Raw genomic sequence first — 14753 nt, forward strand, 5'->3', positions numbered from 1 at the left:
ATTTATTTATAATATATTTATTGTTGTAAATATATTTTTAAGTTGGTATGCGTGCGTGTGCGTGAGTCATGACTAATTTTTTGTTTACAATCGTAAAATAAAAGTATATGTATCTTTTATATCTACAAACGAACACACATTTCTTTATTATAGAAATTATTTCTATTTTGTAATCCAATTGTCATTCGTTATCCAAAAAGTTACAAAGAATTTCGATTTGTTTAGCAAAAATTAATGACAAAAGAGAATGTATAAAAAATTTCAATAAATTTATTATTTATTATAAAACCAATTTTCTATCAAACCATAAGATAATAATATTTGATAAAAATGATCGTTTAGATGTAGACAATTCTGAAGGATTAAAGAAAGGATCAGAATACATTTTTGTCGTATGTCTATGCCTGTACTGAAAGTACTAAATATTTTTATCGACCTTGTCTGTATATAAACCACCGATTTCATTGTTTTAGAAAATTTTTATTATTTTTTATCATATACAAGGCATAGCTTACAGACTATAATGTCTTTAGGTTTCGATAAATAAACACACAAAGGAGACTGAAAGAAACTTTATTTAATCTCATGAAAGAGACACGTATAATTTTTTTTTTTATACGAGATTTAATGCATTAAATTAATGCATGATAAATATTAGATAGTCAAGATTAAGAGTAAATGTTAGTAAAAAAAATCTGTTTTATGGAGTTACAGATAAAGAAAAAAAATCTAATTAAATTACGTATGTCAAAATTTAACTACGAAATATTTTCATCAAAAATATATACATAAATTAGAAAAATAGTTTATATATTTAATTGTTATTTCAATATGTACAATCCGTATAAGTATTAAAAACTAGTACCATAAAACAGATTAAACTTTCGCGTAACTTGGAAAATGTTATTATTATCTATATTGCTTAAAATTAATTAATTAATTGATTAATAATTAATTACAACTTACTTTAACTTACCTCCAACGACGGTTGACTCTGGGGAGTAGCGGAAAGAGGCACGATGCGGTCTTGGAGTACCAGTCCAATGGTAAACCAGAAATTAATGAAAACGAAAGACAGCAATTAATACAAGGAAAGCAAAATAAAGTAGCGAAGATAAGATGAAAATTACTTTCTTTCATACTTTTCTATACAAACACCGATATATCACAGTACTGAACATATTATACCAATTTATTTTTTTTTTCTTCGATGTATTTTTCATTGTGTATTAATCGTAATTACTTTGATTAAACAAACTTACTACAATTCTACTTGCGATAGTGATTAAGAGATTAATATAAGTAGTGTATAATGTAAAAAAAGAAAAAGAATAAATTTAAAACCTTTCATTTGTTTTTCAATGAATTGAATTAATCTTCAAAAAGTTATTGAGATCTTCAAACTGTATAATATCAAAGTATTTAGATAAAATGAAACAAAAATTTGTTATTGTGCGAACATAATACAGCATCGAGCTATAAATTTAGCATTTGCGTGGTTGCAAAACTTACTTTCAAGTTAAACTTACACAATATATAAAAATATTAATGCAATAGTATGAGGATATTCGTAAAACACCTTTCAAATATTGTAGTAAATACTTTGCATGTCAAAAAAATTTTTATGAAAGGTATTTTATTAAAACCTCGCATATAAATGAGTGACATGTTAATTATTAACAAAAGAAATATAGTGAATATGTAAAAAAAAAAGGACAAAAGAGAAGAAAAAGAAAAAAGGCCATGCCTGTCATGTTGAATGCCCTGAAAGGAGACAAATATAAATATGCATAATAAATATAATCAGTTTATGGTACTTTATATTGTCCGCAAAATCTTCATGATCATTTTTATCTATTCTATCAATGTGTTGTCCAACTTAATGTAGTATTAAGCACGAAAATTTAAGTTTTTTTTTTTTTAAATATATAGATAAGCAATTAAAAAAAAAACCACTAAATAGACTTTGCGAACATGATAAAAATAAAGTACTTATCACGTTTATTTTACTTCATCGATATTTAAATAATGCGAGTGCATATACACGATCGTACATTTTTTAACTTAAAATGATTTTGTCTTTTATACCTAATTTAATATAAATATATTTCTTATATAGGATAAAATGTCCTGTTATGAAATGTTATTGAACATGTTCGAAAACTTAAAATTATAGAAATTTTTAGAGTCAATAATAAATTTATTTGCAGTACACGTTAATATGGGCTAATAAGAATAGCATTTGTGTCTTTAGAAAACTAGCTATCATTTTTTTACAATTTGTATTACAACCGATTAATACTTAAAAGTTCATTGCTTGAAAATAAAGAAAAACATTATCATGTGCAGTGAATAGAAATAATATTCTTTAATATCAATCCTAACTGTATCCACAAAACAACCATAATTTCTATTTTCACAAAAGAAAAAGAAAAACAAATGAATTTTCGATTAGAGTACCACTAAACATTATAAATATCATGCATACACAATTTACCTTTCAATTCCCTATATACATATATATATATATATATATATATATATATATATATATATATGTATGTATATATCTAAACAGATGATTCTTGAATTCCTACCTGTGGTTGCACTACAGAGGCTAGCAAATATCCTAGCAAGGTCTAGTCTGCTGCAGAGGTCAGAATCCTTTAGTTCAGCTACCTGCCTGTTTTTTAGTTTCTTCATTGTATTCATGCTTCTAATCAGCCACACTAAAGATTCATCAAAAAAGTCTAGCTATGTTTACTACTCTTTACTTTCATGAATTTTATGTGGATACTATACGACACACTACCTATCAAATCTAACAACACAGTTTTCCTGTATAGTACAACTTTACCTAACAGTCACATTCCACTTACCATTAATAATGATATATGACAGCAAAACCTGATCACTATAAAAGTGACTGTAAGGCAGGTAAATAAATTTATAGACTAGTAGACATTGCTAAACTTTAGCATTGATTCCAAATTAAAGTACAAAACTTTTAATAAGCTGCATTTTTAACACTGAACTACACTATAACACACATACTAATATCATAATCAGTGTTGCACAGTTAATTAAATTATTGGGATTATCTACGACTATAATAAACGTTTATCTAATATTTGAATATATAATTAGACTACATGAAAGACTAATCAATTAATAATTCTGGAATAATTTTCTATCTCAATGATACTTAAAAATATAAAATAAAACAGATATGATATATTAGTTAAAAAAAAAAAAAGGGTTTGGATAATAATTATTGGGTATTATTTTCTAAATTGTGAAAGAGCTAATGATATATATATATATATATTATTAACCTAAATTTCTGTGTATAAAGGCGTCATGTATATCGATTATATTTATTTGGTACAACACTGATTTTAATTCTCAATCTTAATTGTGGATTTACTTGAGAGGGATACGGAAAATATTGAAATAAAATCTATATTATATCTCCTGAATATCCTCAATTTATAAAAATAGGTTTTCAATTTGGATAAGAATAATATACATAATTAATATGACATAATACTAACCACTTCTTACTGTTTCTTTTCTGGTAAGTATGGAAATATGGAATAAAATTCCTATTTTAACCAAAATAAGGGCATATTGTCTTAAAAATGAAAGAATTATCTAAATTGTCAACCTATATGAAACTATAAAAATATTTTTCCTACCATTTTTTTAATATCAATATAAATTCTACATATTATTCTTTCTGTATTAGTCACGTTTTAATAACTACTTCCACGAACAAACGTATAACGTATCCCTTCAGCTATAAATCCATATGAATCTTAATTACGCATTATTAAAATTAAACAAAATTGATAATAGGTTTTTTCGTATATACAAATTATTTAATACTGTCTTTACACATAAATATAAAACACTCATTGGTGCCTTCATTTTCTACGCAGTTGACAAAAGTACAACAATCTTTTCTATCATACATGATATTTAAATCTTTCCGTCGGTATACTATCTGTCTTCATTTTTCTATACTTCCCTGTTCTCTGCAATCCTCACAGCTATAATTTTTGTACCTCTGACTTAACCTATGCTGCTGATCGATTTTTCGTTGTTTCATAAATTAAAGAGTGACGTGGAAAAGGTTCTGGTCAGTTTTATTAGCTAGCTCTTAAAACATTACAACTTAATCAATAATTGGTTAATCTAAGTAACCTATGAAATGCTGACTGACGCTATGCTTTTTCTTAATTGCCTACTTTAACTGCTATTTAAACTTTATCGATATTCTTTCGTATATTTTCTCTTGCATTAAGAATTTCTACCTAAATAATAAAAATTGCATTTTTTTTTTTTTTACCCAAAACGTACGATCAAAATAGTAAAACCTATGATTTGTTAATAAACTATTTTTTTCGTTACGCGGGTCAGTTGAGCTTTTCAATATCCACAATGTTGTCCTACACAATCATTATCTAATACACCGCAGAAATGAATGTAACAAAGTAATATGCAATTATCAGGTTGCATGGTATAAATATACCGTCAATCAGAAAAAGATTCAGTTCTTAACTATTCCAATACACGAGTCTTTTATGGGTGGTAATTGTGATTAAACAAATAATCATTGCCTCTTCTAATAAGTATTATATGTGCCAGTCAACATGTGCTGACACTGCCTAAGAAATATGATGCAATAATTTCACATGATGAGTTGAATGTGTAGGGGATGTGGTAGGTGCTAGATACCGAAACAAATACAGGCATAAGCCTCCCTCACTGCGAGCTAACAGATGATGCTTCTCTGTCCTGTATCCTGATTGTCCTGCCTGGTCTTGTCTCTAGCCTTATAGCCCTGCCTGCTCCACTACTAAACAGTACAGAAGTACTGGCGACTAGAAGACAAGTAGTAGGTTCACCTGAGGTTTAAAAGTCATAAATCTGTTAGTTGCAATGACTGAAAAGTCCCAGAAATTGTAAAGATCTATAAGTTTTGCGCTAAAGTGTTATGTGAAAGGGAACAAAACACTTCTTTTAATTTATATGCATTAAAACTTCATGATCATAACAGAAAAAGTACATACTTAAAAAATGCAACCAAATATCTATACACTGCACGAAAATAAATAATGGGAATTAAGAAGAGACAACTTATATTATACAATAATTATAAAAAAAGAAATGATATAAAACCAGAATATAGAAAATAATAAAATAGAAGCATGAAATTAAAAGTTCATACATCCAATGTATTTTCTGAAAGAAGTGGATTTATATAGTAGTACATATATTTTGCATGGATAGCCAATTTTATAAATTTCTTATTAAATTTAAATAGTAGCAACGAAATTTAATTAAATAATTGTTCTGATTAATTTTATTAAATACAGCTTCATGAATTTTTGAATTAAAGTGAAATTAAATTTGACAACTAAAATAAATATTTTTACTGAATACCTGCTCTAGTTGATCGACTTGTCCTAAGTTAAAATATTAAAATGGAAACTATATGCTACTTAAATCTGATAAACTGTCTTCCATCGTGCCTTTCAATACCTTACATCCTACATATTCATAATAATATCAATATATTATATTTGTGCATGACCGTTAACCTTCTGATAATTTCTACATACTGCACTTTGTTTCATTTTATTTCAATCAAAGATATTTCAAAATTTTCTAAATATTTTTAATGATTAAACGAAATATAAGACACCTTAAATATATCTAAATAGAGATGAAGTACACATCGATATGGATATGGTTTATTCAGAAGAAGCAAGGAGTTTACCTGCACTACAGGTAACAGTTTTCAGAAAAGAAAAAATAAAACGATTTAAGAAAAAAGGTTGCCAAAATAAATAATTATGCTTACCATGTGAGGGAGAATGAATGAGAGAGCTAGTTGTGACAGAAATTTTAGTATCTTCTACCACCGCCTCCGCCTCCGCCGCCACCCATATTTCCACCGCCAAGAGAATTGCCACCATAGCCTCCTTGATTTCCATAACCTCCACCACCTCCCGAATTACCTCCACCCATAGGACCTGTAAACATAATAAAATAAAAATATTAGTAAAATTATACAATATATAGAATAGAACTAGCAAACGTGATCCAAAAAGTTTCAAATGTTTTTGTAATTATATAATCATTATGGATTGTTAATTTTAGTCAAGGTGAATGTTTCTGGAAAAAGCTACTGATGTTTTTTTCTTTTTCTTTTTTGTTTTTTTATCTTTTCTTTAGAAAATCAATACTCGTACTTTGGGAGTATTGATTAAATGAATATCCTAGGATAGCAGAGAGAGAGTGGACAAAGGCGCTCCTTCTCACTGCAACATCGCGCCTAATGTCTTTTCTATTAAATATATTAATATGATCAAACTAGTAAATTTTGACAAACTGGAGATATATAAACAGAAATGTTTAACAAATGTTAGTACTTATTTGGCAATATAGTTAGCATAAGTCCCACCATGCTATCCAATGTTTATAAAATTATATCCACACAATCCAGTACAAGAGAAGTGGATTCTTAATAGTATGATATAAAATTATTTGTAATTAAAATCAATCATAAATTTCGATGTTTATGCCGACGCAACTTGTGTAACTTAAGTCTTATTATCATATCAAATACATAATCTGTATAACAGATATGTGTATACAAATTTTACATTATGAGATGGTTATACTATGTCTGAGATATCAAGAGCACTCAGTTACTCAAGATGCGTGGCAGACGCGTTGGCGTTTGAGAAGGAGGGAAGCAACCTTGTCCACCAAAGGGCGGTAGCCATCTCGAGTCTCCAGACTGTCGGCCACTAGGACCCATATTAATACCGTAGGGTGCTGGTCTGCCTCCAGAGTTGAAATTATTTCGCACTGGTCCTCCACCATAGCCTTGTTGATATCCTCCTCCAAAATTATCATTACTCCAATTTCCACCACTGTTGTAACCACCTTGACCACCTTGACCACCCCATCCTCCACCTTAAAAAGTAAATTCTAAATTAGAAATAACATCATTTAATTATTGTTTTGCCTTATAGTTCAAAACTTTTTGTTCATAATTATATAACTTGAATTCAACTTACAGACAAGTTTTAACATCTAATACAAAATATGAAATAAAGTTTTATAACAGTGTAGTAAAATAATTTTTTTTTCTGCGAACCTTTACCTTGATTCTGGTTTTCCCATGGGCCGTTACCTCCCCAACCTCCTTGATTACCTCCACCATAACCACCTTGATTACCACCATTATTCCAATCTCCACCACCTCCACCACTTCCTCGGCCTCCCCAATTACCTCCACCCTGATTTCCACCACGTGGTCCTCTTCCAACACCTTGTCCTCCTCTGCTTCCACCACCACCACCACCATCTCCACCACTAGCAGATGCCATTTCTGCTCTACTCAAAGCCTATCAGAAAATTTATATAATAAAATATAATTCTATAAAATAGAAATAGGAAAAGAGAGAAAAAGAGAATTAAAATCATATATAATAAAAAATATCAGTTCATATATTTAATTTATTTCATATATTAAACAGTTTATATTTACCTTTTTTACATCAACTTGTTTTCCACGTATCTGATGATTACGCTGAAGGCAAATTTTATCAACAGGATCATAATCATCAAACTCAACAAAACCAAATCCACGTTTTTTCCCTGTTTCTTTGTCTGTAACAATGCTAATTGAATTTATACTTCCATAACTTTGGAAATACTGTCTAAGATCCTCTTCTTCGTGATCATCCTTTAAAGCACCGACAAATAATTTCTTTACTGTTACAGCTTTAGGTGTACCAATTTCCTGTCTTGGTACAGCTCTTTTAGGTTCTACTACACGACCATCAACTCTATGTGGTCTATAAAATATTATAATTAAGTAATTATATAAAACTATAAATATTGAAACTATTGAACTTATATTACAAAATATAATACGTACCTTGCATTTTGAGCATCATCTACCATATGAGCACGTGAATAAGTAATAAAACCAAACCCCCTGGAGCGTTTGGTTTTAGGATCTTTCATAACAACTACATCTACGATTTCACCCCATTGCTCAAAATGCTTTTTCAATGAATCATCTGTTGTTCTATAATCTAGGCCCCCAATGAATAATTTCCGAACATGTTCAGGTTCATTCTTACCATCCTAAAATAATGTTAATCACGTTTAAGTAGGGTTAATATATATGAAATGTACATTTTGAATTTATCTTCGAAAAATTAGCATTAACATAAAAAGAAAACATAATATTTTTGGTTAGGATTACGAATGGACGAAGAAGAATTTGTAAAGAATTTCTTCTTTTACGACAAACGCAATAATATTTTGGTAAGTTTTATATTCTAGAAAAAAAATCTATAAATGAAAAAACATAGTTTCAAAGACGCTTTCAAAATGGCGCAGCGTGGGCACGCTAAACTTGGATAAAAGTTGTAATGGAGAAACTCGCACTTTACTTATCAGTTTATACCAGAAATGTTTCATTTCAATAAATAATAATTAACATTTATAATATACAACATTAATATTAATAAGAATCATATAAAAGTTCATGGTTATGTAAAAGCAAATATAATTTGTCACTTCGGAAAAAAAAAAGATACTATTATACCCTTTGCACTATAGTAATTTAATGAAATTATAATTCGAATAATAATTACGGAGAATTATGGTCGGTATGAATTTTTATGAAAAATTTATGTCAATGTATTATAAATACATTGAAGGATATACATCGATGTTATGTAAATTTTGTATATATAATATTTGCATAATAGTAAAAAAACTATGAAATATCTGAAAATAAATTGATTATTGGAATTATTCGACAAAAATGAATGTCCTTTCAAAGAAATTTCAAACGAAATCATGCAAGAAAGAAATCATGCATTCTAATATACTTTATTAAAATAGATAAAGAAAGAAGCAAATGACGAATACTTCGTATAATTTTGTCATAAAGTATATAAAATCAAATTAATAAACAAGAATAAATAATAAAATGTTTGTATGATTTTGTACTTACATCATGCTCCATCTTCACCATTTTCGCTCAAGGAACACAGAACCACACAATTTTCAGGAGAAAATATGATACAAACGATCAAGTGATGCTACACCAAATGGAGTCGTTCACGTAGTCCGATCGATTACGACTCCTTTCGGTGATGTGTGTGAACCCCGTATTATAGAAAAGCATTATGGCAGGTATCTCACTGCGCATGCCTCGATGTTTAAATATGTATATATCTTTACAATGTCAATAATAACTTATAAAAAAAAAGATAAACAAAAAAAATCGAACGTAATATAAAGATTTACTGTAATTTCATAAATAATTTTTCTCTTCGAACGTATTTAAAATATTTCAGAGATAATATCCATTTGTACCAACTGTTTAAATATTTTGTTGGTATTACATACTGCTAGATACATTTTACGAAAGAAAAAAAATCGGTACATGAGAATAGGAATTGTGTTAAATGGTTATGTCCACGTGCATTATTTTTCGGTTAGAATTATGATTTGAAACTTTTTAGATATAAAACTAATAGACTTTAATATTACAAGTTTATTCGTATACAGTTTCAAAAGATAACAAGATAATATATTAAGTTATTCGTACTTTACGAATATTACGTGTTTTATTTATTGTTTTAATACGTGTAATTTCATGTTGAAAACTTTCTATTTCATCTGTCAATTTTGTTATAAATGAAGAAGAAAAATGGTTCGACATAATAATCAGCTTCCAGATAATATTCCACAGTTGCAAAATCTTATTAAGCGTGATCCTGAATCGTATAAGGAAGAAGTAAGTTTTTCTTAAAGCATTTATTTCAACTATGTAGTTTATTTTCCTTTTATTTAATTGAAATATATCGGATAACTAATGTTTGTTTATTTTTTTAGTTTCTCCAGCAATATCTCCATTATAAGGCTACTTTGGATATATTCAATTTGGCTCCAAATAAGTTTAATAAAAGTCTCGATGAATTAATAATATTTATGACTCAGGTGAATAATTGCATTTTAAATTAAGAAAAATATTAACCTTACATTTTTTTTTTTTTTATCATACGAATAATCCATAATATTTAAAAATATTTTCATAATATCATACATATTTTCATAATTTTTCTTTCAGGCATAATAAATAAGATTTTCCAAGTATTTCTTACATTTAAAAATCTATTTGATGATTTCAATAATGGAGTCTTGTTTACAAAATCTCGATACAAAAATAAAATGTCGCGAAATAATTATAAAGCAATTATATTCTTTGATAGGTATACAAGATGAACCAATGCCACATAGTATTTTTATATATGGTCATGTTGCTACAGGAAAATCATTAGTTATTTTGCACTTACTAAAATATTTACGATATAATTTTAGTATTGTCAATTGCATTGAACACGTAAACAACAAACATATATTTGAATATATCTTAAATGATTTAATTCCAAATCCAATATCTAACCCAAGTCTTACTGGTAATATTGGAAGCCCTAAGTGTGATAATATTGTTACTTTTATAACAAAACTTCAATTAATTTCAAAGTACGATAAACGTCCAATTGTTATCGTTCTTGATAAATGTATGTACATGCGAGATACAGATAATTATCTCTTACCAGTATTTTTAAGACTGAAAGAATTATCAAATATTAATGTTTGTACAATTTTTGTAAGCAATGTGGTATGGGAAAAGTGTTATACACAAATTGGCTTGTTTGAACCAATCAAAATTCATTGTGCCCAATATACTAGAGAAGAAGTATTGGATATTTTGTTGTCATACAAACCAAAAGATTATAGTGATACTATTTATAAAAATTACTTAAACCTTTTTCTGTCCGTATTTTATAGATTTTGTAGAGATCTTAATGAACTTCGTTACATGGCCAAAATAAATTTTAATAAGTATATAGAACCAATAAAATCTGGATTAGTAAAAGAAGATGATGTCTCAGGATTATGGCGAAATATTTCAACTACATTAATATCCAATTTAGAAGTTATATATCTTAGAGTTTCAACAGAAGATTTTGTACAGCATAATCATATATCCAAAGAAATTGAATCTACTGCAAAATTAGCATTAAGTTTTGAACTACCATTTTATGCTAAATATATTTTGATAGCTGCTTATTTAGCATCATACAATCCTCCTAAAGAAGATAAAGCTATCTTTATGAAATTAAGCAGTAAAAAGAAAAAGAAAATATCTAGAAAAAAGACAACAACAAATATACAATCTGGTCCAAGTAGTTTTCCTATATCTAGATTGCTTGCTATATTTTGTACTATTCTCGATGAAAAAGTTGATGTGAATGCTATTTTACTTGCTCAAATTCCTACAATGTATCAACTTGGATTATTGGCATCTATTGACGATAATAATTTAGATGAACCAAAATTGAAGTGTTGTGTAAATTATAATTTTGTATCAATTATAGCAAAAACAGTAGGAATGAATATAAAAGATTATTTGTTTAATCCTGAGTAATACTCATATCAAATCATATTGGCACCACAAATTTAATTCATTATAAATATATAAAGATTACCATATGATCTTATATAACACAGTTATATCACTTATAATTTTGTAAGCAATTACTGCATTGCTTACTATATTTCTATTGTTTCTTAATATATATGCACAATATTTGGTTTTTATTATTTAATTTATATTATAATGTATTTGCAGCATATAGAGTACCTATATTTAATGTATTAATATAGTTATCCATAATTTTGTATTAATTTTTTATATTCGATATATAATAAATAAATATCATTAAAATACATATACATATATTTCTAATAATTTGTTATGACAAGCTTTCAATATGAATATTCATAAAATATTAAATGTTTTTATATTTACATTTATGTATGTTGTATATTATTTATAACAATCTATATAGTTTATTAATTTTTTTCCTTTTAATTTAGGTTGCCCATTGTTATCCAGAAGAGTTAAAAACTTTTCCTCAGGAGATCATAGATACACTACAAAAACATAATACTGTTTTAGACAATGATATGCGAATGGTAAGTATTAATTTATTATTTGTGATCATACATTCGTATAAAAAATTTTTAATTATTATATTTTATACAAATTTTCTCCAGACATTTTGTAAGGCATTAATCTTAATGCGCAACAAATATTTATTAGAGCCAATAACACTTCTCAGCTTATTTTTTGAGCTTCTAAGATGCCAAGATAAAGCTTTGAGACAATTTCTTCAAACACATATTATTACTGATATTAAGAATATTAATGCAAAACATAAAAATGCCAAGGTTAACACAGCTTTACAAAATTTTATATTTACAATGTTAAAAGATACTAATGCTAGAGCCGCAAAAATGTCTGCTGATGTTATGATAGAATTATACAAGAAAAATGTATGGAATGATGCCAAAACAGTAAATATTATAGCTACTGGTTGCTTTTCAAAAATCACAAAAGTGGTTGTCGCTAGTTTAAAATTTTTCTTGGGTAATGATGATGAAAAGGAAGATAGTGACAGCAGTGACAGTGATGATGAACCCAATATTAAAGAAGTTATGATGGCTAATAAAGTAAATAAGAAAACAAAAAAGCGTGAAAAAATGTTGAAGAAGGCCAAACAATTATTAGTTGTAAGTAAAGATATGTAATATATTTTTTGTATGAATTTTTTATTTATGTAATATATACTTCTAACTTCATCATGAATATTTCAGAAATCTAAAAAAAAGAAAGTAAAAGCACCACAATTTAATTTTTCTGCATTACATTTAATTCATGACCCACAAGGATTTGCAGAAAAATTATTTAAACAATTAGAAAAAAATAATGACAGATTTGAAATTAAATTAATGACTTTAGATGTTATCTCTAGACTTATTGGATTGCATAATTTGTTCCTTTTTAATTATTACCCTTATCTACAACGGTTCTTGCAACCTCATCAAAGGGGTAATTATTTCAATTAAAAAAGCAATGAACAAATTACAATTCATGCAGGAAGAAGATATATACTTTTAATTATTATTATAAATTGCAGAAGTAACAAAATTGCTACAATTTGTAGCACAAGCTAGTCATGAATTAGTACCTCCAGATGTATTGGAACCTGTTCTTAAAACTTTAGTGAATAATTTTGTAACCGAAAGAAATTCTGGAGATGTTATAGCGATTGGGTATATTATTTATTAATATTTTTATATACAATTTTTTTATAGGCATGACTTATAATATGAAATTCATTTTTAATAGGTTAAATGCTGTTCGTGAAATATGTTCAAGATGTCCATTGGTTATGAATGCAGATCTTTTAAAAGATTTGGCCCAATATAAACATTATCGAGAACGTAGTGTAATGATGGCAGCATCTTCTTTAATTACTGTTTATAAACAAACAATGCCAAGTTTACTACACAAAAAATATAGAGGACGTCCTACTGAAGCTACAATAAGTTTAGACACATTAAAATATGGGGAAATAGCTACTAATGATTTTGTTCCAGGAGCCGAAGTATTACTTAATAATGACTGTAATGATACTTTAGAAATTGATTCTGAAAATAGCGAGGTATATAAATTAATGTGTAATCATATTTATAATTTATCTGATAGCATTTTTAATTATTATAATTAGTTAAATTTACATTATCTTAAGAAAGTTCTTTTCTCTGTAGGATGAAGATCAATGGATTGATGTACAAGATAGTAATGAGGGAATTAATAAAGAAGATTGGGTTACAGATGATGAAACAGATATATCTTCGGATGATAATAGTACAGATGATGAAAATAATATCAAAGATGAAGAAAATATAGAACAACAAAAACAAAGAGATGTTGACATTGAAAATAAAAAAGAACATGAATTATCTGAAGGTGTAAAAGGAAATAAATTGCATTTAAAAATCAGAGAAAAGAAAAGGGATAAGAAGTTAAGAAGAAGAAAGCAAAAAGAGGAGAGAAAAGCAAAAGCAAAAGTACAAAAGAAAGAGGAGTTAACTGCAGAAAAAAAAGCACAGGCATCTTTAATTTCAGTTGAGCGTTTACTCTCAGATGAAGATTTCAAAAGAATTGATATGGCACTGGTAAAACAACAAATAATGCCTGCTAAGTTTGGTGTAAAAAGACCACATCCATCTGATGAAAATCGTGGAGAATTAGTCAAGCTCGGTGATATTGAAAATATTCATAAAAAGCGTAGACATGATAAGGAAGCACGATTGGAAACTGTAAAGGTACGCATAATATAATATCACTTATATTTCTAAAAATATAAAATATTTTTTTTTCTTTTAGAAATCTCAAGAAAATAGAGAAAAATTTGGTTATAAAGATGGTCGTCAAAATCCATTGTGTAGTAAAACAAATCGTGAAAAGAAAAAAACCAAAAATTATCAAATGATCAAACATAAGCTTACAGGAAAAGTGAAACGTTCTTTCAAAGATAAACAAATTGCCCTCAGAAATTATTTATTAAAACAAAAAAGAATGAAATAATAATCCTTATTTACGGTATATTTCTCATTTATTTATTTACCTCTCCTGTTGGTCTTTTAATTTGATAAATGTTTTGAATAATATAATAAAATTTATTGGGTACAAATATTTAGGGCTATCACTTCATTTTTAAATTAATTTTTTTTTTTTTTTTTTTTTGAATCGATCAGGAAATTTTTATTATAGAACTAGGAGTAATGAA

General features: G+C 27.4%; 2 protein-coding genes across 6 annotated transcripts; one reads left to right on the plus strand and one right to left on the minus strand.

Annotated features, from left to right (window-relative positions):
- Positions 1-663: 663 nt before the first annotated feature.
- Positions 664-9204, minus strand: LOC124424185 (heterogeneous nuclear ribonucleoprotein A1, A2/B1 homolog). 4 transcript variants are annotated; one of them, XM_046962885.1, is made up of 7 exons: positions 9053-9204; positions 7961-8172; positions 7568-7877; positions 7175-7424; positions 6841-6990; positions 5870-6041; positions 664-1026 (listed from the first exon to the last, which is right to left on the minus strand). In XM_046962885.1, exons 1-6 carry the CDS (start codon positions 9071-9073, stop codon positions 5914-5916), a joined length of 1071 nt encoding a protein of 356 aa, XP_046818841.1. In that variant the 5' UTR covers positions 9074-9204; the 3' UTR covers positions 664-1026; positions 5870-5913. The 4 variants fall into 4 exon arrangements, with proteins under 4 accessions (XP_046818841.1, XP_046818838.1, XP_046818840.1 ...); XM_046962882.1 differs by having other exon boundaries at positions 666-1026; positions 6772-6990; XM_046962884.1 differs by having other exon boundaries at positions 668-1026; positions 6772-6990; positions 7181-7424.
- Positions 9205-9300: 96 nt separating this feature from the next.
- Positions 9301-14569, plus strand: LOC124424285 (protein SDA1 homolog). Of its 2 annotated transcripts, XM_046963111.1 has the most exons (10): positions 9806-9841; positions 9940-10044; positions 10175-10316; positions 11992-12090; positions 12172-12687; positions 12772-13006; positions 13095-13230; positions 13307-13622; positions 13729-14289; positions 14351-14569. In XM_046963111.1, exons 4-10 carry the CDS (start codon positions 12082-12084, stop codon positions 14549-14551), a joined length of 1974 nt encoding a protein of 657 aa, XP_046819067.1. In that variant the 5' UTR covers positions 9806-9841; positions 9940-10044; positions 10175-10316; positions 11992-12081; the 3' UTR covers positions 14552-14569. The 2 variants fall into 2 exon arrangements, with proteins under 2 accessions (XP_046819066.1, XP_046819067.1); XM_046963110.1 differs by lacking the exon at positions 10175-10316 and having other exon boundaries at positions 9301-9841.
- Positions 14570-14753: the final 184 nt, after the last annotated feature.

The sequence above is a fragment of the Vespa crabro genome, chromosome 5 (genome assembly GCF_910589235.1).
Source record: "Vespa crabro chromosome 5, iyVesCrab1.2, whole genome shotgun sequence".
NCBI classification, from domain to species: domain Eukaryota; kingdom Metazoa; phylum Arthropoda; class Insecta; order Hymenoptera; family Vespidae; genus Vespa; species Vespa crabro.

What these genes read in the sequence shown, in the direction of transcription:
- LOC124424185 (XM_046962882.1), bottom strand. Translation starts at nt 9,073, where the DNA reads ATGGTGAAGATGGAGCATGAT. An exon ending in TGGTGAAGATGGAGCATGAT is followed by an intron (nt 8,173 to 9,052) that starts GTAAGTACAAAA and finishes ACATTATTTTAG; the next exon opens with GATGGTAAGAATGAACCTGA. An exon ending in AAACCAGAATCAAGGTAAAG is followed by an intron (nt 6,991 to 7,174) that starts GTTCGCAGAAAA and finishes TTACTTTTTAAG; the next exon opens with GTGGAGGATGGGGTGGTCAA.
- LOC124424285 (XM_046963110.1), top strand. Translation starts at nt 9,755, where the DNA reads ATGGTTCGACATAATAATCAGCTTCCAGATAATATTCCACAGTTGCAA. An exon ending in CTTGCAACCTCATCAAAGGG is followed by an intron (nt 13,007 to 13,094) that starts GTAATTATTTCA and finishes TATAAATTGCAG; the next exon opens with AAGTAACAAAATTGCTACAA. An exon ending in CACGATTGGAAACTGTAAAG is followed by an intron (nt 14,290 to 14,350) that starts GTACGCATAATA and finishes TTTTTCTTTTAG; the next exon opens with AAATCTCAAGAAAATAGAGA.